Source organism: Silurus meridionalis, chromosome 13 (genome assembly GCF_014805685.1).
Source record: "Silurus meridionalis isolate SWU-2019-XX chromosome 13, ASM1480568v1, whole genome shotgun sequence".
Lineage (NCBI taxonomy): Eukaryota > Metazoa > Chordata > Actinopteri > Siluriformes > Siluridae > Silurus > Silurus meridionalis.
The window spans coordinates 22,440,947-22,463,130 of NC_060896.1; the positions used below are offsets into that span (position 1 = coordinate 22,440,947).

Genomic DNA, 22,184 nt, shown 5'->3' on the forward strand with positions numbered 1-22,184 from the left:
TGCACTAAGATGCCAGTTTTATTTCCAATCAAAGATCTGAAGCACCTAATATTTAACAGAAGACCAAAATTAGCACCGTAAATTGTTGGAAACAGGTGTGGAATGTCAGGAATGCAAAGCTGCAGTTACAGTAGCCCTTTGTCGAGGAGACTGAAGACCTCTGCTCTAGTGTATTTACCTACTGCAGTATCCCACTGCACATTCGAAAAACACAAACAGGCTTCCATGATCTGTAACTAAACACACGTAACACTGGTAGTGCGAGGAGTAGTATAAATACTTCATTATGTAGGAAATGAAAAACTGCATTAGCTCTTAATCCCATGTAATACCATAATAAATCCACTGGGGGCAGCAGCATTGGAAATAATACTGCACCACATAATGTGTGCAAAAACCCCTTTGTGGCATGTTTAAGAATTAAAAAATAAAACAAACAAAATGATGAGTTTCACTTGCAATACTAAGATCCGCTTGAATAACAAGAAGCCGAACAGAGCAGTCGGAACAAAAGCAGGAAAATGCTTTATGCTGGCTCCTGCAGAGTTGAGCATAACATGCCTGAGAGCTACACAAGCGCTCAGCTTGAATCACTTTGGCGATGAGAGAGAACAACATTATATATTCTACTCATACAGTAAGTGCATGATGACTAAAACATACTAATTGGTTGATTTCATAACTTCATATTACAAGAGACTTGATATTCAATAATAAAAAAAAAGAATAATAATAAAAAATAAAAAAAAACATAATACACCTGCTATCCGATTACGTTAAGGTATGAGAAGTCACAAGTCTCTCTTTCTCCACAAACACACACACACACACACACACCTTTCCTGTTTTTCGGTAATTTGCGGTATGGACATCGCAATGTTTCTCCCTCCAGCCTTTGTGAAAAAGTGATCCAACCCAACCAAACATCTTTCCTACTGAAACAGCAACCTGGCTTCTACTCCATTACAGTAAAAGAAGCAGTGGGAAAAAAGAGCAGTTTGATAAACAAAAATAAATAAATGGAAAATCGTCTGATGAGACGCAATTGCTCCATGTTCGCACTCCTGATTACCCATAATCCTTTAAACCTATCACCAGATGGCCTCCACTCTCCCTCCACCTCATACTGTGGTCAAGGGCGACTCAGACCAGACAACCTGGGCCAGATCCAGATCAGAGGTAGCACCTGTTCCAAAAAAGCACTAAAAGCAGTCAACAGCTCCTGCTATCTGTAAGGTCTTTGCCGAGTGGATGGGGTAAAGAATCATTCGCTAAGGACCCATCAAAAATATATATATTTTGAACAACAAAATTTGCTGAACAATTACAAAAACCCTGAAGCTTGAAGTTGATCATGGTTCAAAATTCTCATATATTCATCTCGAACCACATTTGGTTATTCGCATATACACTATATGGACAAAAGTATTGGGACACCTGGCTTTCCTGCTATATTAACACCATTGGGATGAATTGGAACACTGAATGAACCCCAGGCCTCATCATCAGTACCTGACTTTACTAACACCCTTGTATCTGATGAACACAAATCTGCACAAGAACCCGTTAAAATCTAGTGAAACATCTTCCTTGAAGAGTGGAGGGTATTATAAGAGCAAATTTGGGACTAAATGATTTTTCACTATGCCTAGGCAAACATTTCCAATGCGATATGAAAATTCTTTCATTTCTGAGTTTTTTTTTTCATTTAAATATAAGTAATAGGATGTAAATCCAGCAATAGGAAACATTCTTAAATTTTTTTTAAATAAAAATTTAATAATAATAATTTTATTTATTTATTAGTAATTAAGTTTAGGGCAAATGATATCAGAAGAGTTATATAGTAGTAGTAATTAGAAAATAGAAAATTATATTTGGCTGTGTGTATTGTTTTTCTTAAACTCTCTCACAAACAAAAAAACAAAAAACAAAACCGCTACCATATTTGAGCTGAATCTGTGAAGATTTTAGCCTGCTGATTGAAAGGCATTAAACAGTTGATTAGAATGTTAAGGTTAAACAATAAAATATCACCGGCATGGTGAGCCTTACAGCTCAAAGCGTTGTGTGATTTTTCACTGCTGACCATTAGAGGGCTGCAACATTCCTGAGAGTTCACCTGGATGTAACGAGGTTAATGTTATGGAGCTGTTTATCATTCGATGACCTAAATGCATTCAGCACACACTCTCTCCTGGATCAGCACCTCTGTTCTCTTGTCTGTAAGTGTAGAGTCAGGTTACTCTCAGGAGAATGAGAACGTGACTGAGTTTCAGCACAGAAAAAGCTTGCAGCTTCCCAGACCGCAGAGACGGCACCTCGATACTAAAAAAAAGCACATCGGGCAGAACTTTCCATACATTTCCACTTCCTGAAAGACAATTTATGCCTTAAAGAAATAATTCTAATAATTTATGCAACTGTGCCACTCCAGCGATCAGAAGGTACACAGTCTTTACCTCAGTTAACCTAGCATTAAAAATACTATTGCAACATAATAGCACGAATGCCTGCACAAACATAAGCTCCTTATGAAGTCAACATAAGTATTGCTACAAAACCTGTCTTTTTTTAAGGATTGTGTCTGAGACAACTACAAAACTGAGGCACTGATCAATACAACATACAGTGAAACAAATATTCAGTATTTTCACTGGACTGAAATAGCATTTGTAACATCTAGTCAAGAACAATATTGACCAAAAACCTGCAGTAATTCATACGCGTGTTCATGACAGACAGTTAGAGACAGACAGATCTTTGTCAGTGCATAGTACAGGTACACAGCAACAAAATGCAGTTTAGCATCTACCAGAAGTGCAAATAGTAGCAAGTGTGCAAATTGACAAGTACATATAAATATGAAGATGAATCTATTTAGATGTTTCTAGCGGCTTCAGAAAAAAAACCTATATTTAAATGTATTTATGTTAAAAAGTTGTAGCTTTCTCAGAGTATTGATGTATTATGCATAGGGTTGCAAAGAAGTGGAAGATTTCAGGTAAATTTCCAGAACATTTTCATGGGAACTTCATCTGGGGAAACTTACCAGTAATTTATGGAAATTAAATAGAAATTCAGGAAGGTTATATAAACTGTATGACATATGAACATAAACAGTTTGTCATAAGTTGACATGCATGCAGACTAACATATTTTTGAGTTTGATTTACTTGTAAGTATAATTTCATTGCACAATAGCTTACACACAGCACAGGGAAGTTGTAAGCAAAGGTCCCAGTTTATTCCTATTAATTCCCATGGACAGTATCCAGTCTTGAAAAGTTAATTACTAGATCTGTGCATTGATTGGATATTGGGAAAAGAACAAGCAAAGTAATTCCTGTATAGGGGTTGTCTTTGTAGCCTTAATCTTAACAATGTTTCTAATGTAGTACATAATATAATAAAACACAAGTCTATCACAAATTGCAAGTAAAAGGTATTCCAGTCTAGCTAGCATTTATTTTCTCTTGCTAGGTTGACGTGTGAAGTGACGACGCTGTGCGTTATACGAGTTTATATGACTCTCTGCCTTGCAACATCACCTTGAAACAAAAAACACATTCTGCACGTCAGTAATTCTTTTCCCTCTGGTTGTTCAACCTGCTGAGCAAATGTCCTGTGTGCACATACTATTGAGCTATTCTACATTATTCTTCTCTCACATAAAAACCAGTTTGCAGTTACACTGCTCTAGAAATGAATTGAAATGCAAACATTGCAAGTCTCCCCTACCTCCTGTTTTGAAATAATAAACGAATAAGATAAAGATGAATAGCTCAGAACCTGTGGGGCTCATTTCCAGGACAGCAAAAAAATTAATAGAATGAAGCAGCCTGATCCACAGCACAGCAATGATCTCACTGTTAAGGGTTTTTGCTTCTTGCAATATTCTTAATATGAATCTTCTTTTGGCTTCTCCCATTAGGCCGCAGAATAAGAGTATTATTTAAGCAGTAATTTTTTGCATGCATGATACAAAATCAGTGGTTCATTTACATCAGTGTAATATACATATATATTTCAATATATTCACTATATATATATACTCTGTCATAGGACACAATCAACTCCTTACACGATAAAATCACAACGTTGCAACATGTTTGTTCTGTCGCACTGAGTAAATAATAATGCCCAAGTCATTCTGTTATTAGGAAAAAGGCAGCAGAACTTCCACTGGAATGTTATAATCAGTTAAGAGGCTGTGACGAGAGACAGGAGAGCTACAACTGACAAAGAGCATTACATTAGACGAGCCATACCCATCAATTATTCAATGTGCACACACACACACACACACACACACACACACACACACACACACACACACACACACACACACACACACACACACACACGATCCGCTCCCTACTATGGTGCACCATAACGAACCAGCAGGCTGCTGCCATCTGCAGTCTATCACCCATCAGCCTTTGTCTCAGTTGTGCACACACACAGACACAATGAGAAGTTTACACGAGATGAGAAAAAAAAAAGCAGCGTGCTGCTCGAGTGCGAGTCCAGATCGCACACTACATATTCTTTTGATAATAAAAGGTTCAGTGATGATATAATTAATAGCAAGCGGCATTTTAGGTAACAAACGATAAAGTAGATCACCATCCAGCTGTACTCACCTCCCGGCTCTCTTCATTCCATCACCGCCATGGAGACGAGCACACACACTTTGACTGTACACACACCATGCACGGTCACATTGCCACCAGTTTCCTGCTGCACTCCTCCTCTTTTTACTCACTCTCTTCCCCTCCCTCTTACACACACACACACACACACACACACACACACACACAGACACACTTTCCTTCTTGCTAACACACTGTTCCTTAGTAACGGAAATGGAAGCAGCATCACTGGACATCGCCACCCCTTCCTCTCCACCTCTTCTCCAATTCTCCCCTTGATTAGCTAGAAATAAATATTTTAACTACAGAAGATGCTTTGATCCTCCTACTATGCTATTAAAGTGCACACTGTGGTCACAACCTACTTTTGTCCTCAAACACTGAAGCACAGAACATCTGGTTGAGAATATACAGAATTCGTGCAGCAGGACTGCAATTTGAGACATGCAGGATAAAGCATGCAATTTTCGATCTACCATGAAGATGACCTAAACACTGTCTTACAAAAGCTTAACTCGAATTTCTGCCATAATTGTGTACAAACTATGTTTTTTTGACGAAGATGCTGCTCCATAATCAACACAGTCTGTGCACCGTATCGTTTGGCTGAAATCGCCACAAAAATCATGCTCGGTCAAAACCTTCGCTTGTTGATTGAGCATATTTCTTGCAGTTTTGAAAAGATCATCTACATAATAACAAATACTGTTTACGTGCTTATTTTGCACATCTTTTTGACTGTTTCTATTGCTTTTTTTGCACAAACCATTTTGTTTACATATTGTTTTATTACAATGTTCACTCTTGCACTCAGTACTCTTACACACTGCACTGTGTAATATACAGCAGGTTTACTGGCAGTGCTATTTTGTGTTTTGTGTATTTGTCCTACACTGTCCTGTGTTGTCTACTGTCTTGCACTGTTTGCACCAGGTTGCACATGATGCACTTTATGTGGCGAGGACACTTTTTAATCCTCAGCTCTGTGTTTTCTGTTATGTAGCTTTATGTTGTCTATGTAGCACCAGGGTTCTGAAGGAACATTGTTTTATTTCACGGTGTACTGAGTCAGCTATATATGATTATTGAACTGACTTAAAAAAAAAAAAAATCTACCAATAATTTATCAATAATTTAAAAATAAATCGCCAATGCAAAATCCAGGTTTTGTGGGGGTCACCGTAGAAATCTTGTGAAAACTGATTGAAATTATTCATTGAGTTTGTGTTTTACAGATTTACACAAATCATCACAATAGGATTTCATGCTATGAATAGTAGTAAAATTGAAACAGATTTAATTTTAACGTCTTTAACTTAGATAGAAAGCCCCACAGGTCATCGGCTGGTTCAGAAGTTGCATATATTTCCGATTTGCAAATGGTGATACTGATTCATAAAAACTTGCTTTTTGTTGTTATAATATAATAAACACCTGAGTTTTTTTCCAGTGTTGCCAGAAAGTTTGATGAAAAAACAAAACATTTATCCTTCAACCTAAATCACAGACACTTTAAGTTTAAATATAAATAAAAAAAAATTCATATTTTGAGCACGAACTATATAGATATAAATACATATAAAGGCATTGCTTTAGTCTATTAATCATAGTACTTCTTCAGAAAGAACTTAGAGAATTGATCACGTTATTGTGTACAGTATACAATACATTATCTTCACCATATCTTCCCCCTCGTCCCCTGAACATATGCTAGCTCTAATTTCATACAGTCAAACAACACAAACGAGAGAAATCTTCCCTTGCTAAATGAAGTTAGTTCACACATTCTGGTTGTGTATTAAGAGCCTATTCATTCACTCACATACAGCACCAATACACTGACCTCATTTACTTCAGAAACGCAGCTCTCCAGAGATGGAACGCTCGCTCTCGCGCACACTTACAGAGAGAGAGAGAGAGAGAGAGAGAGAGAGAGAGAGAGAGAAACACTTTCCCACATGCCTCCCACTGCTCAGTAACTGGGTTACAAACACAAACACCATTAAAGAGAAATCCGAGCTTAGCTGGAGAATTTTCCCTATGAGAGATTCAGGTGTTTTAAAAAAACAAAACAAAAAAGTAATGTGCAAAGCCATGCTATTCATTGAGTTCAGAAAGCTGCCTCTTGTGGACACTTTCATACCTTCAAGTTTGTTGCTGAAGTTGGAAATCAGAGGAGAATTACCATGTGCTTTGTCTATGCTAGTGATTTGTTCACTTCTGACATGCTCATTCAGGAGACTGTGTTATGTACATTACCATTAAAACAAATTATGCAAACAAGTGGAGATAAACAATTCTACCGTATATTTGACATGGAATTGTAAAACATACAGAAATCACCAACTCTATCACAGTGTAGTTTGGCAGCTTCATGGTGTATGAAATGAAAACCGTGCATAAACTGGGGAAAAATGAAAACCGTTCAACCTCCTCTCATTCCTCCTCGTTGATTCATCACAGGCACACTAGGATCAGCAGGTTCAGTGCCAGCTCTTTCCCTACAACTGCCACTTGACTGAACTCTATGCTACAGGTCACCGATGTAGCTGATGATTTACTGTATTTTACAGCTTGTAATCATGATGCAGTTCAGCTTCACCCCATACATGCAGCATAAAATTGTAAATCCATAGCATATCCTAGTACAACTTTATCTTTTAAAAACTGGACTGGCACATCTTAGTGTCACTTTAATATCAGCACATGAACACTTTAGTGACCCTCACACTGGGACACATTAAATCTGGACTACTGTCAATATACCCATTCCTTTTTGTCTAATTCTTGTGTTTGTATACAAATATACAGTACATACACACACACACACAGCATATTCCTGAAACAAACATGTTTGTTGTCCTGTTGCAATATGGATAGCAAAAACCAAAAATGCAAAAACTGACTAGAAAACAGGGTTACAGTCGAATCTTGATGCAAATGGAAACCTAAAAAAGTTCAGTGGCATGTGTGAGGGGGAGATTTGGATAGAGATGAAGAGTGCTTTACCTGAAGAAATCAGATTAACCTGTCAGTGCTTGTTATAGCACTCAACGTCCGTCTCTCTCTCTCTTTCTCTCTCTGGATATTTCACACACTCCAGAGAATTGAACTACCTAAGCTTAACACAGAACACCAGGGCCAAAGAAGAACAATTCCACAGAACAGAGTTCTGAATGTTTCTGTAACTTTATCCCTTTCACCTTTAACTTTCCTCAAACACAGATCACAAGCTTCTTACCACATCTCACCCATATCACTAATATAAGTCATTCAATACATAAAGCCATTATACACAACATTCCACAGAAAGACATTTATTTTTACCCTCTGTGATGTTTAAAGCTTTTTTCTTTTACAGTAAATGTGGGCATCATGGCTTAAATAGCTCCATGTTCAATTTCCCCCTTTCCCCTGGGATTTACAGATACACAGGCCACCCCTCCTTCAGGGAGTCTTACAGATACACAGGCCACCCCTCCTTCAGGGAGTCTTACAGATACACAGGCCACCCCTCCTTCAGGGAGTCTTACAGATACACAGGCCACCCCTCCTTCAGTGAGTCTTACAGATACACAGGCCACCCCATCCATCAGTAAGACTTACAGATACACAGGCCACCCCTCCTTCAGGGAGTCTTACAGATACACAGGCCACCCCTCCATCAGTAAGACTTACAGATACACAGGCCACCCCTCCATCAGTGAGTCTTACAGATACACAGGCCACCCCTCTATCAGTGAGTCTTACATATACACAGGCCACCCCTCCATCAGTAAGACTTACAGATACACAGGCCACCCCTCCATCAGGGAGTCTTACAGATACACAGGCCACCCCTCCTTCAGTGAGTCTTACAAATACACAGGCCACACCTACATGATTGGGACTTACAGATACACAGGCCACACCTCCTTAACTGGAACAGAAAGATGCAAATGCCATACCACTTGTATTGGGATTGACAGGTACAGAAGTTCCCTACACATGTACTGACATACACAATTTTGCCATACATTTGTAAACTACTGGTCATAAATATGAAAAGTGCTTTTTGAGCATCGCATTCCACATGTAGTCCTAATTAGCTCCTTTAATCCTATTCACTCCTTTAGAAAAGGTTTCACTAGATTTTGGAGTGTGCTTGTTTAGATTTGTGCTCATTCAGACACAAGGGTGTTGGTAAAGTCAGGTAGTGATGTAGGTGAGGAGGAATGGGGTGCAGTCAGCACACCAATTCATCCCAAAGGTTTTCAAAAGGTTTGAGGCCAGAGCTCTAAACAAGATCTTCCACTCCAACCAATGCAAAGTATATCTTCATGGAGTTTTGCTTTGAGCACAGGGTCATTGTCATGCTGGAACAGGTTTGGATCTCATAGTTCAAGTAAAGGAAATATTTTGTGTGGGCCTTCAGCTTTGCAATAACAGTTTAGGAAAGAACCACATATGGGTTAGGGTTAGAGACAAGAATGTCAATACTTATATCCATATAGTGTAGAAACTATGACTCTATTGGGACAGCATAGCAACCATGCTTTCTTCACTGGGACTGAAAACTTCGACTTTCCAAAGCCTTAACTGTTTCAAACTAAATATATTTACACTGTAATAGACTGAAATTTGAATTCTACCCATAACCAGGCTCATTAAACACATACTGAAATGCTATTACTTAATCACACCAACACTACATAATCTTTTTTCACCTCATATCTTTAATAAATGTATGCCATATCAGCATCATGGAGAACCAAACAATTACTATTTGACAATTATAGTAAAGCTGCTCATTTGTTTATCTTCATCAACACTATTCCTGTGTGTGCACACATTCTTAACTCTCTCACCTGGGCTTCTGCTCTCTTTTCAAGGACCTTCAGCTGGGTTTTGGTGCATGATCTGCGTCTGTCCTGGGTTCCACCCCCGACAGGATTTTCCACTTTCTTGTGCTGTATATAGGGTGATTTTTGCCTCGGTTTTTTGACGTACTCTGCTGCCTCGGCTTCATTAGGCTTGACAGCCTTCTGTCGTTTCAGTAGGCTCTGGATGGACAGCAGCAGCAGTGTACACAGCACGTACATGATCTCAGCGACCAACACAAAACACTTTCAGGTAACACCCAATTGCACATCAAGTCCTCCGGGGGACATTCAACCTGAGTGTAATGCTATCTTCTGGTGCGAGTTACAGCTGTCTGATATCAGCTGCTGCGTTGGCGACCTTGGTGTTCAGTCAGATAGCCTATATTGAAACATAAGCAACACCTTACATCCGCAGAGATCAATGTCTATTGAGGTTCTTCTCCAAATTTCAATCCGAAGGCAAAGTTAATTCTGCAATATATTTATTTGGTCCCTGTCTCCTGCTATATAGCCACTCTCCAGGTTTTAACAACCACATAGCCCGTAAGCTCTCAATGACCGTGGGGTATGACATCAGAAAAAAGCTGCTCCTAATGCTCGTTTAGATTCCGGATAATCCAATGTTCTCACAGGCTGGGTGCATGCGCTGCTTTTATAGCTTGCTACCGATTTCATAGCTGAAGCTGATCATGCCCCACTCACCTGGATACACCCAGACACACCCCTGATAAAACTAGAAACTCTTCTATGGAAAAAAATGATAAAGATCGAGTCTAAAGTCCTCCACTCTGAATCCTAACACTCCTTTACAAAACCCTGCTAGGTCACGTAGATAAGTTAATCTCTACTGTGTTGGAACGAATAAATCTTTGTATTAAACAAAGAACAAAGTTCCTACTAATCCCCTTATCAAGAAATAACATCACAATGCTTCAGGTGTTGTCAAAGTATTGGGTTACCACAAACTAAATTCTTCACCCTTCTCCAGTCTCACATTTTAAGAAAGCTTTTTATACAGCCTCCAATAGGTGGAATGGTGATAGCGCCACATACACGAGGCATTGTATAAGCTAAGCATTCTCAGAGTGAGGGTCTAAATATAGCATGACCCATATTATCACTGCTGTGACAATTACTGCAATGCCACCTGATGGGACTTGACAGTCTCGATTAAAGCAGGATATTTCTGGTGGCATGATTGTCACGTGTTTAATTTGTTTGGAAATGGAGCAACAGTGATGGGGATGGTACTGTTCCATGTAACGTGTGTAATATGGTGCTAATCTTGAACGGTCGATTAAACTGGACATTTGTGGGACATACAGCAATGCTAGGCGTGTTCATTTTAAAATACAGATCCTTTGGATCTTCAATTTCCACTGCTTTATGTTCGGTGCACACGTGTGAAACATAGTCAAGATCTGAGTTTCCTCAGGAACATATAAAGTGGCAGATTGCAAGTTTGTTTAGTCGCGGCTTTGCTTGAAAACATAAACAACAATAACAGGGCTATAAAAATAAATTCGAGTTTGCAGAACGCAGTGTCACTGTGGCTACTCACTCTGTACCAGACATAAAAAGTGTTTTGCTTATGCATTAAAATGCAAGTGCTATAGATTTAAGATTTTTTTGTGTCACAAACGTAGTTATATGCAGCATGCAACTTGCAGTGAAACTGGAAAAAAAAAAAAAAAATTTTTTTTGATTCTTGAATCCATAGTGCTAGGGTTTTATGTCCAGCTTAAAAAATCTACTGAAAGGAGAAAATCCAGACAAATTCACATATTGAAGGAGTAAATGAATGAATGAAGGATGAAAGGAATGAAGACATTCATTAAAGAATGATGAAATAGATGAAGTAGAACTGTTAAGTAGATCATATCTTTAGGAAATTATTATGATTTCATATATAATTTAACCAAGCAGGCATTTTTTAAAAACTTTTAAAAATGTGAAATATTCAAATGTTGATCACAATATTAATGATAATAAAAAAAAAAAAAAAAAACAGTATTAGGAGGAGAACATGACAAGCAAATTTAAGTTTTATATAATATATATAACATTTTATTTTATTTCACAATTTAATCGCAACTTTTTATCTGCTCTAAATGTAAATTGAACTTAAACGTTTCAAGTTTATGATACTCTAATCAACATGGGCATGAACAAGTATGGGTGCAAATGTATGGTTTTTTATTAGCGAAACCAAATTCAACAGAGCATGAGGACAAAAAATTCTTGTAAATTGACGAAATACACCAAAATGAACTTTTGCCATGTTTCCACATGGATGATTTTAATTGCTGCATGTGTACATCATGGCGGACTTTTAGCGCTTTAGACACTTCAGTTAAAAAAAAAAAAAAAAAAAAAAAAAGCTTAGTGATTAAAAATGATTTTAAGTGCTGTTAAAATTAATGAGTTAAAGCTCAAAAACACACAAGCAATATATATTACATTAAGTCTCACACATTACACTGTATGATGATATTTTACCAGACCTGTCAACCATTTTCACTGAAAGAAATCCATGACCTAGCTTATATTATTATTATTATTACAGATAGCATACTTTCTCCCACACTCTACATTTACAGTATTTGGCTGATGCCCCTATCCAGAGCAGTTGAGGGTTAAGGGCCTTGCTCAAGGGCCCAGCAATGGCAGGTTTGTGGTGCTGGGAATTGAACTTGTGACTTTCCAATCCAGGGTCGAATCCCTTAATCACTGATATACAACTTCCCAACTTTATAAATCATAAATTGTGGAGATTTGTTTTCCTGCCTGAAGGCTTACACACGATCATGTTTCACCATATTTTAAATCATAATGTGATTTTCAAAGGGAGGTCGGACTATTTTTAATGTGAGCATCTGCACTTCTAGGATTTTGCACAATCCTGGACTGTCTCAGACTTGGTGCACATGCTGCTTGTTATTGTCTTCAGCTCTGGAGCAGGTCATGGTTCTTTCACCTGGATACATACAGACACACCCCTAATAAAGAACTTTAGAAGAAGCTTTTCTCTGCAAAAAAAAAAAGATACAGAGCTGTAATCATGTGTAAACCCAGCTGTCACTCATTTACAGATGCCATACATGTGACATTGAAGTTAAAGCAAATGTTTTCTTTTGTATAAAAACTAAAACAAATCTCAGTAATAAGTAATAACCCTGATACTCCGAGCCTCAGCACCATTTAACTGTTCTCTCTAATGCCCTTAGACTCTTTCAGCCTACTCCCTTCTTATCTTATTACATCCACCTGTCACTGAAGTTAAAAGTCCAGCTGACTATTTAGTACTTGTATGTACAATGGAAGTACAAAACAACATTCTAATCAAGTGTTGCATAAAACTGTTATGAGTGAGGGGTGCAAATACTTTTGTAAAGTTACCATTTGGAATTTAAATGAGCGTTATTTCGATTTACACAACATGTCCTGAATCCTGTGACAAACAATTACTTAACAAGAAAAATAAACATTTGTTACACAAGGTCAATAATTACAGCTGAAGGTTTCCTAGGATATGTCGATCACCTTGTGCACATCTGGATCCTGATGTTGGGGCTAGGGTTGTAAAGGGGTGGTAAATTTACAGTAAATTTCAAGAAACTTTCCATGGGAACTTAATCTGGGGAATTTTGGAAATATGACGAGTTGGAAACTTACCAGGATTTTATGGGAATTTACTGTAATTTGAGGCAATTAATAAGAGAAATTAGAAAAAGTATGTAAACTTGTATACAAACAAATATAAACATTCTATTTGGTCATCGGCTGAAATTCATTTTTGATCTTAAAAATACAATTTTTGAAGATGGACATTTGACATTATTTTGTGAGCAGGATTCAGGAAATGATCTATGGAGGAATGCACAGTACATGTAGGGGGTGTGGCCTAAGTAGCCCTGCAGTAAGTGTGCTGTGTGCATGTGATCCCTGGAATGTTGCGACCCTAGTTAAGGCCCATTGTACTTGACTAAATTGTTCAAGTTCTAGCAAATTTAGCAGACACTGCTAATGAATAGCAACGATTAGGTCCCGATATAGATTTTTATTATTGGCGCGAGAACCAATTGAACCACTAGAGAATGGTTTTCTTGTGGGAAGGCAAACTTCTGCCTCATTCCTTTCTAGGATTGTAATTTCACTGCTGATGGAAATCATCGACCTAACCCACAAGCAATAAATATGATTACTATCCAGGTGTATGTCTACTTATTAACAAATATGCCTCCTGCATATAAAGTTCACAAGCAGCTACCAGCTTTTACACACACACACACACACACACACACACACACACACACACACACACACACACACACACACACACACACACACACACACACACACTAGTGAACCTGAGCAACCGAAACCACACAGTCTTCATTTAAAGACTTCAGGCCAAATCTGACTTCCAAACTTTACATCAGAGAGGACACAATCAAGGAACTCTGAATGGGTGGAAAAAGGTGGTGTAGCGAGTTAGGAAAATTATTTTGAGCATGACAGAAACACACATGGAAAGAGACACAAATTTCTCATTAAAATGTGGGAGTAAGGGAAGAGGCCAGAAAACCAGACAGATGGTCAGATGAAGGAAGAAACAGGAAGAGCGAAATTCAGAAACAGACACAGTGAGACAGAAACACTTGGAAGATGAGAAAGAAGGAGGGAAATAAAGGCAGAAAGACAGACAGGAATACAAGGGACTGATATATACAAAGGCAATGAGACATAAGTTTAAAAATAAAAAAAAAAAAAAAAAAAAAGGACAGCAAACAGACAAAGACAGACATGGACAAATCAAGTGGCATGACTGTCCTTACATGCCCGGGGTGTGCGCACACGTGTGTGTGTATTTCAGGCTCTAATTATACACCCAGTAATATGGGTGGGAAGCACCATAATCATAGGGCTCATCGTAACTGGGGCGTGTGTGTGTATAAGATGGTTCCTAGCGCAGAGCATTCTGAACGAACACCGTCACATCCAGTGTGACTCAGAGTCTCCAGCAAAATGTCCAGGCATGGGCACACACTAGAACAGAAGCAGTCATGCTGTGTTGCAGCTCCACATCTGCTTTTCATATTTCCCACAGCTGCTTTTTTTAAATAGAAACTTTGCCTCTGCCCTACCCACCCAAAACTGAATGCAACTTAAAAAATAAACAAAAAAAGAAAATTCTAAACACAGGGTGTTTAAACATGCACCAGCAAACATCTCTACTCATTTTACTTCTGTAAAGAAACACAGGACTATTGCAATCAGAAAGTCTCAATGGTTAATATATTTGACCCAGTCTGAGTCACTGAATCCTGTCTTCCATGAGGACATTTAAATGATTTACGGGTTCGATCCCCGGTCAGGGAACCAACCCCAGCCACTCTTAGTGCTAGTCCCAAGCCCGGATAAATGGGGATGGTTGCATTAGGAAGGGCATCCAGCATAAAAACGTGCCAAATCGAACGTGCCTATCATGAATACGGATGATCCGCTGTGGCGACCCCTAATGGGAGAAGCCGAAAGAAAGTTTGACTACAGAAAACGAATGATATATTATGTGTTAGCTAACACACATCATTACCGTCTACAGACCACTGACCACCAATGTTCTGTACTTTTCTGCCCGGTTTTTTATTTGAGTTGTACGATTATTAGGGTTGCAAAATTCCAGAAATGTTCATGACTGGAAACTTTCCAGGGGAATTAATGGGAATAAACTGGGAATTAAAAAATTGTTTAAGGTGAATTATATAGCTGGAATTAATCAATCTTGCAGAATAATCTTTGTGGAAACAACCAGATTGAATGCAATTTTAATTGAATTTCTACCCTGCACATTCGTTAATCACACTTACTGCAGGGTTACTGAAGCCACACCCTCTACATGTACTGTGCATTTCTCCAGAACACAACAAAATTTCTTGAATCCTGCACACAAAATAAAATCGGAAAAATGTCCATCTTGATGAGTATTTACATAAATTACATAAACATTACTTACATTTATGTCTAAAACTTACATACTAACATACATATTCTAACAATTAAATCAATGTTTAAAAAGAAATTACATTTTTTTGAAATCTGTTTATACTTATGTTTCTATATGATAGAGTTTATATAAATCTCCCCACATTTCTAATCAATTTCCATACATTCCTGGGAAGTATCAAACTTGGAATATTTCCTAGATTCCCCAGATCAAATTCAGAATACTTTATTGATCCCAAATTGTTTGGTTGCAGGTGCACACAGCAAAAGATTTAAAAAAAAGCAAAATATAAATAAATATACATATTAAGTTATATATTAAATGAAGCAGTGAAAAACTGATGGCAGAAAGTCAGACTACAATAATAGTAAAAAAAAAAAAAAAAAAAACACAACAAAACAAAATTGCCCAATATATTAACTATAATGATGATGTGATGAGACTTGTGTTGTTCTTGTCTGCAACACACTGCTAAAGCTGGAATGGGGAGAGCCACCAGCAGACAGTAGTAAGATTGCATGAAAGGAAGAGGAGAGACAAGCACAGTGCCACCTGCTGGTATGGTGCAGCCAACAGCATACACTTCTACTATCTGGTTTCTATTGAGCACTTTCACCACTTGTGAAAACATGCTCTTACAGTGAGCACTTACAGACAAGTGTGTGTGTTTATAGAAGACTCAGCAAAAATAAATTATGATGTTCAGAAACAATCCGGAGACAACATCGCTGCACAGGCTCTAATAAGTGTGTATTGTGAAAAACCAGCACACAAACACCACCTACAATGTAAATCTCCAATGTCAAGCAATTTGTATTTGCTGTAGGCCTTAAAAAAAAGTTTGGTTGACTTGCTTAAAAACACAACACTGTAACTCACAAACCGTGCAGACTCCTGCAGAATATTTGGCTTGATGATCTCAGTTAAATAAATAATGTACATTTTTTTTGCAGTTTTACATGCTTTAGTTCACATACTGTGATAAACTGAATTTATTATTATAAGTTGAATTGTGTTCATGTTAGGTGTTTATTCATTAAGAAAATTTTGCTTCAGAATCAATACATTTTAACTTAAAAAATTAGGCATTCAGTAAACAGCAAGACAATGGAAACTGATTTGATTTCATCATAAACAAATCAAATAGTTTATTTGCCATCTTAAAACGTATTAACATTTATATTTTTTGTTTGTGCTGTGTAAAAACATTGTTTATGCGGTTATTCAACCGTTACTAGTCCCGAAACTAGTTCCTGCAACTTCACTTGTCTTTCAGTGAAGACCAGAATAGCAGGATGAACCGCCACCCAAACAGCAGCAACCACACTGTTTATTTCTCACAGTAATCCTTCTGAGAACAAACACACTTCAATTTCGGCTCAGACTCACCCTCTGGAATGACTCGAGCAACGGATTTGTAAATGGTACAGATCGTGCCCTCTTAATCCCTGCGTTATTTAATTTCCTTCTCGAACACACCCAGTACGACTCCTGAAAGGAGCATTAAAGAAGGAAAAACTGCAGGAGTAGAAATAAATACAAAAATGCATAACTTGCTCAAGTGAAAAGACTTTGAGGCAGTAATAAATAGCCTAAAAGGGAAAAGACAGACGTGGAAGGCAACACCACGTTCCTCTTGCATTTCTAACGGCTTGAGCTTGTTTTTAAAACCTCCAACACACGATTCACTGTACTTTCAATGCTGTATATCCAATCTAGTGCAGTCAGCTTCATATTAAACCTGTCCAGATTATAAAACTCCAGGTTGTAGTGTTATGGCCTAATGCAAAGCATTTCCACTGTTCACACTGTTCTTATCTATTTAACTCTTCTTAGGCTACAGGAATTTGGTAATGTTTACAATATTTTTAAACAAAAGAACATGTTGTGCTGTTATCAGGTCTTACCCTGTGGAATGCCTGCGAAGCAAGCAAGTTCCTGTAATCACTAATGCTGTGGATGTAGACAGTCACGACTGCAAAGGTCTTTTGAGTTAATACTAAGAAAAAAGAGGAGACATACGGAATTCATCTTTCAAAATGTTTTGCATTTCCTTACAGAAGGATTCACTAAAGAACACCTACTGTACATGGTATTCATTGTTAAACAAGAACATATGACCAACAAATTTAAGAATTTTACCAGTAATGAGAATAAAAAGGCTCCTAATAGAACAGTTTAAACAGTTTTCACTATGCGATGCAGCCAAACTTCGAAGACATTGCTGGCATTTGGTCCTTTACTTTAGTACTAGACCTAATAGTCACTAGAGCCCCCCCCTACAGTCTTATTCTAAAGTTTAGGCACCCCTAACCAACTTGCGTTCTAATTTATTTGGGGATGTGTCTTGACTTCCACAGTTCTGAGTAGCATCCACTTTTTAAGGACAATTCTGGAGAGTGGAAATAGTGAACTGGAATCACTTTGGTTTACAATTCAATTTATTGGTTCAAAATGCTGTGTTATACAGTAGGCATCCACAGTCAGCTCAGAATAAGTCATAAGTTCTAAAACTATGCACTGGAGAAGTGCGTAAACTTTCGCACATTGCATGATTACCATTCGTGTACGTTATAAAAGTATATATATAAAATAAGAACACTTTCAAAGTCACTTTTAAAAAAGATGCAGAGGTTGTGTTTACTTGGAATTTGGCCAGGGGTGCACAAACCTGTGCATACAACAGGAGGTCCAAAAATAAAAGGTATTCAACCTTTCAGCTTTCTGGAAATTCTACTTTTACAAATTGTGCTAAAGGGAAACATTTCACTTGAACCAGTCTCTACTTTGGAAGCAGATTTACTGAACAACAAATGACATTTTATGCCAATTCTTTGCTCTTAAGGAGGAAAAAAAAAATTCCACACACAGGTATGATGCGTGTGAAAGACAGACAGCAAGTATACAGTATATTACCTAGTGGCAAAACCTGCAATTATGTCAAATATGAGTGCCATATTCAGGTCCCGTCATCATACATGAAACTTTCATTGCTTGGAATTGTTTGTAGATCAATTATTAAATAGTGGCAGACTATTTACATGCAAGAGACAAACTTTACACCCAGGTGTGCTAGAAAACACCTTGTACATACATTTACAGCATTTTACACCCTCATTCAGTACATAGAAGGTTTGATCAAATACACTCTAAATGCAGGTTCACTGGAACATGCTGGAGACTATGAATGCCATCAGTCTGAATCACTGCTGGGAGAATACCTATCATGCCTACACATTACCTGATTTCAGGTGTGTACAGGGCACGGAAATGCATCATTTCAGACACTGATTTCACACCAACATGATACTTAAAGAATTAGAAGGATTACTCAGCAGCTGAGCAAGCAGGTTTTGGGTGTGTTTACAATGAGCTGAAGTTTTCGAAATGGGCTATAAAATTAATTGTAGTAATAATCATCATTACAACCTTCAAGCATTTACAAATACTATGCTTAAATATTACTTTAGCAAAAGTACTCCATCTTCATTTTTTACATGACTAAAGGGACAAAAGAAGCTGATTAATTAGGTCTAAAACGATTCCTCAAATAATTCGAATACAAAAAAGCATCAAAGCACATAATTTGCCCAGATGATTCGTTCAGCCCATTAATCGACACACGAAGCACTGTGTTTCCCCACCGACCATTATTACTGACGCACCATCCGCCAAACTTTGGAGCGCTCAGGGGGCTCATTTATAAATTTGGTGAACGCACAAATCGTGGCTAAAATCGTGCGTTCGCCACGTACCACGCAAAGATTGTGCGTGCAATCCGTGTTTCCACCTTGTACATACGCGGGGCTCAGAGTTTACCTAGAAGTCAAGTCAATTTTATTTCTATAGCGCCTTTTCACAACAGACATTGTGTCAAAGCAGCTTTACAGAATTTAAAAGGCGTGCATTTTCTCCCGTCAAGTTTGCTTTTTATAAATCACAACCTTTGCATGGAAAGTGATAAAGTAGACCCCTGGACAGGTAAACACAGAAGACGCTGCAGAAAGAAAAACGAAGAAAAGGAGAGAAAACAGCGAAGAGGTTTGGAGATGATTCAAGCCAAAGAACACAAAGTTTCCAAAGTTTGGGATCATTTCAAACTAAAACAAAAGAAAACACCATACAGTGCGTTTAGTGTTTTTGAAGTATTTTTAAATTGATATTTTTTATATATTTTTTTATTTATAGATGTATTTGCATTCTGATATAATATGGCATTTACATGCACTAAATTGGTTTAGTTTTTTTATTGCTCTTTAATAAAGAAAAAGTAGTACTTATCCGATTATTCGAGGGACTAATCGATAGAATACTCAGTTACTAAAATAATCGATAGATGCAGCCCTAATTTTAACCATTTAGGCTATTTAATATTTCACATTTCTACACATCATACATTTGTCTGTTACAGGACCCCTACGACTCACAAACTCTCGCGAGAAACTGTGATCTCGCGACAGGTTCTCAATTAACGCAATTTTTTCCCCCTGAAATGTTATACAAGTAAAATATTATTTAAAATATATATATATAAATTAAGTAAAAGTTGCCGAAAAGTACAAGTAAAGCTGCTTAAGGACAAAAAAAACTACTCAAGTCCCATCACGGCATATTATTAGTCATATTACGATTAATAATAATAGTCTAATTAGTAGTACTATTGGGGTAGTAGTTGGGTCCTGCTCCAAATCAGCTTTTTCTTTTTTTCTCCCCTAATTAATTAAGAATTTGTTTATCTGAATAATTATTAAAACACACTGGACCACTTCAAAACTTCATTAAGTGTAATCCCAGGCATGAAGTACAGTTACGTAAAACTGTAGCAAAAAGAGACTTCTGCGCCCTACCGAGTGCACCAGTCCACCGATTTAGGACACAGCCGCATTAAAATAAACTGGTCTCAACGTCAACGCGACTTTTCCCTGCTGACCAGCCAAACTTTATTCCTAAAAAGAAAAACTTTTACACACTTATAGTAACCGTTTTCAGGACTTTCGAGTCTGGACACAAGCCCTTACACGATACACACACACTCTGAACTGAAACATTTCCTACAATTATATACATTTTTCCCAACTGAAAAAGCCCAAGTATGGAAAGGAGTCATACTTACTGCGTGACGCCAAAATCAACCTTTTCCTCTCATGTATTTCGAAAGAATTTGAGCTTTGTCCTGCAGCCGACGTCGTTTTTTGCCGTGAGATATGAATGAGAAAGCGGCTCCACCGAGCCGAAAAGACAAGCGGCGACTAATGGAGCAGCGGTGAGGCGCGGGAACGCGCAGTCCTGACACGCGGAAAAAAAAAAAAAGACAGCGAGGGCGCGCACAGCTGACCGCGCGCGCTGCCGTGCATTGACGTAGCTGCGTTCTTTCCTACTTACACACTGTTCTAGATAGTTCTGAAGTATGCACAACTGTCTGCTCACAATACTGCACTGAAGCACACATTTATGCTCTAATTTTACAAAAACTTCTTTAAGTAAATATTTTCACAAAAAGTATGCACTATTTGGTAATATGAGGTAATGGGTACTGTAAAGCAGTGGTGCCCATCAGAGCCAGCAAGGCCTTCCCAGCTGGCATCAGAATCACTATATTTTTCCCAAAAATATGTATTTAATTATTCCCATTTGTCTATTCTTTTCGATTCGTACTGTAGCTTTTTACTTGGTTGTTCTGCTTCAAGTAGTGTATGCTTATATTACAGTTCTTATCCTTTCAACGATCACATCATGTATTGGTCAAAGGTATCTGCCGTAAGCCCTTCATAATGATCACTGTGAGCAACCTCTAGCATTAAAACCATGTTGCTTGAAGGCTGTTACTTTAACCAGTCAAATTTGGATTTGCAGGGCCAGCTAGCAGGCATACAATAACGTTGACATTTTCACACCCTTTGATAGGACGGTCAAAGATCGTACTAATCAGAGCTCGCAAAACTGCATCTGTAGCAAACTCAAAACACAAGCTCAAATATATATTTTTGTAGATTTAACTGCTGTTATTTTTTTTCCATCCCACAATAGATGACAAAGGAGAAGAAATTGATTTGGTTGCAGATATACTTACACGGACATTTACAAGATGGACTTTTCAAGAAAAGCTGGACATTGTGAGGAAAGACAAAGCCAAAACAGTTTCAAACCTTGACTTGTGATGCTTTGTTATACATATACTCAATGTTTTTGTAATTGGATGTAGGATTGATTTTCCTTAAATAACATCAGTATAGAAAGTATCCTATAGGCTTTATCCCCTCTCTTAGTGCCCCCTATCTTTGTAGGGTCTCAATCATTTAATTGTAATAATTTATTTATTTATCTAGCAAGTACCTAGAAAGTCCTTAGTGGCATAAGCTAGCTACACATTTAGTAAACCATGTCAATGGTATATAATATGATACTGACTAAATCAGATTTAGTTGATAGTGTAGCCAAAAAACTTAACTTGGCTTGCTTGCAACTAAACATTTAAGTTTTCTGGATATGTTGTAATGGGGGCTTTTAATTATGATCATTATACATATTTTTTTTTATCTCATCATGTCTGGAAATGAATGATGAAGTCACAATTTATGTTGTGGAATATCTGTGAGCCATAGCAACTGTAATCACATAAGCTGTAGTTGTTCAATAATAAGAAAAGAAAACACACACAGT

The 22,184-nt window shown here is 37.7% G+C and overlaps 1 protein-coding gene across 5 annotated transcripts in view; it reads right to left on the reverse strand.

Moving 5' to 3' along the window:
• kifc3 (kinesin family member C3) overlaps positions 1–20,814 on the reverse strand; it is a 44,441-nt gene extending 23,627 nt beyond the window's left edge. The window contains exon 1 of one of the 5 annotated variants that reach the window (XM_046864404.1): positions 20,638–20,814. Coding sequence is in view for 3 of the 5 variants with exons in the window: in XM_046864401.1 (XP_046720357.1) it covers positions 9,503–9,736 (234 nt within the window). In the remaining 2 variants the exon portion in view is untranslated. Of the gene's footprint in view, positions 1–837; positions 1,062–4,646; positions 4,781–9,502; positions 10,144–20,637 lie in introns of those variants that run through there. The other 4 variants (XM_046864401.1, XM_046864402.1, XM_046864405.1 and 1 more) reach the window with 4 other exon arrangements.
• Positions 20,815–22,184: the final 1,370 nt, after the last annotated feature.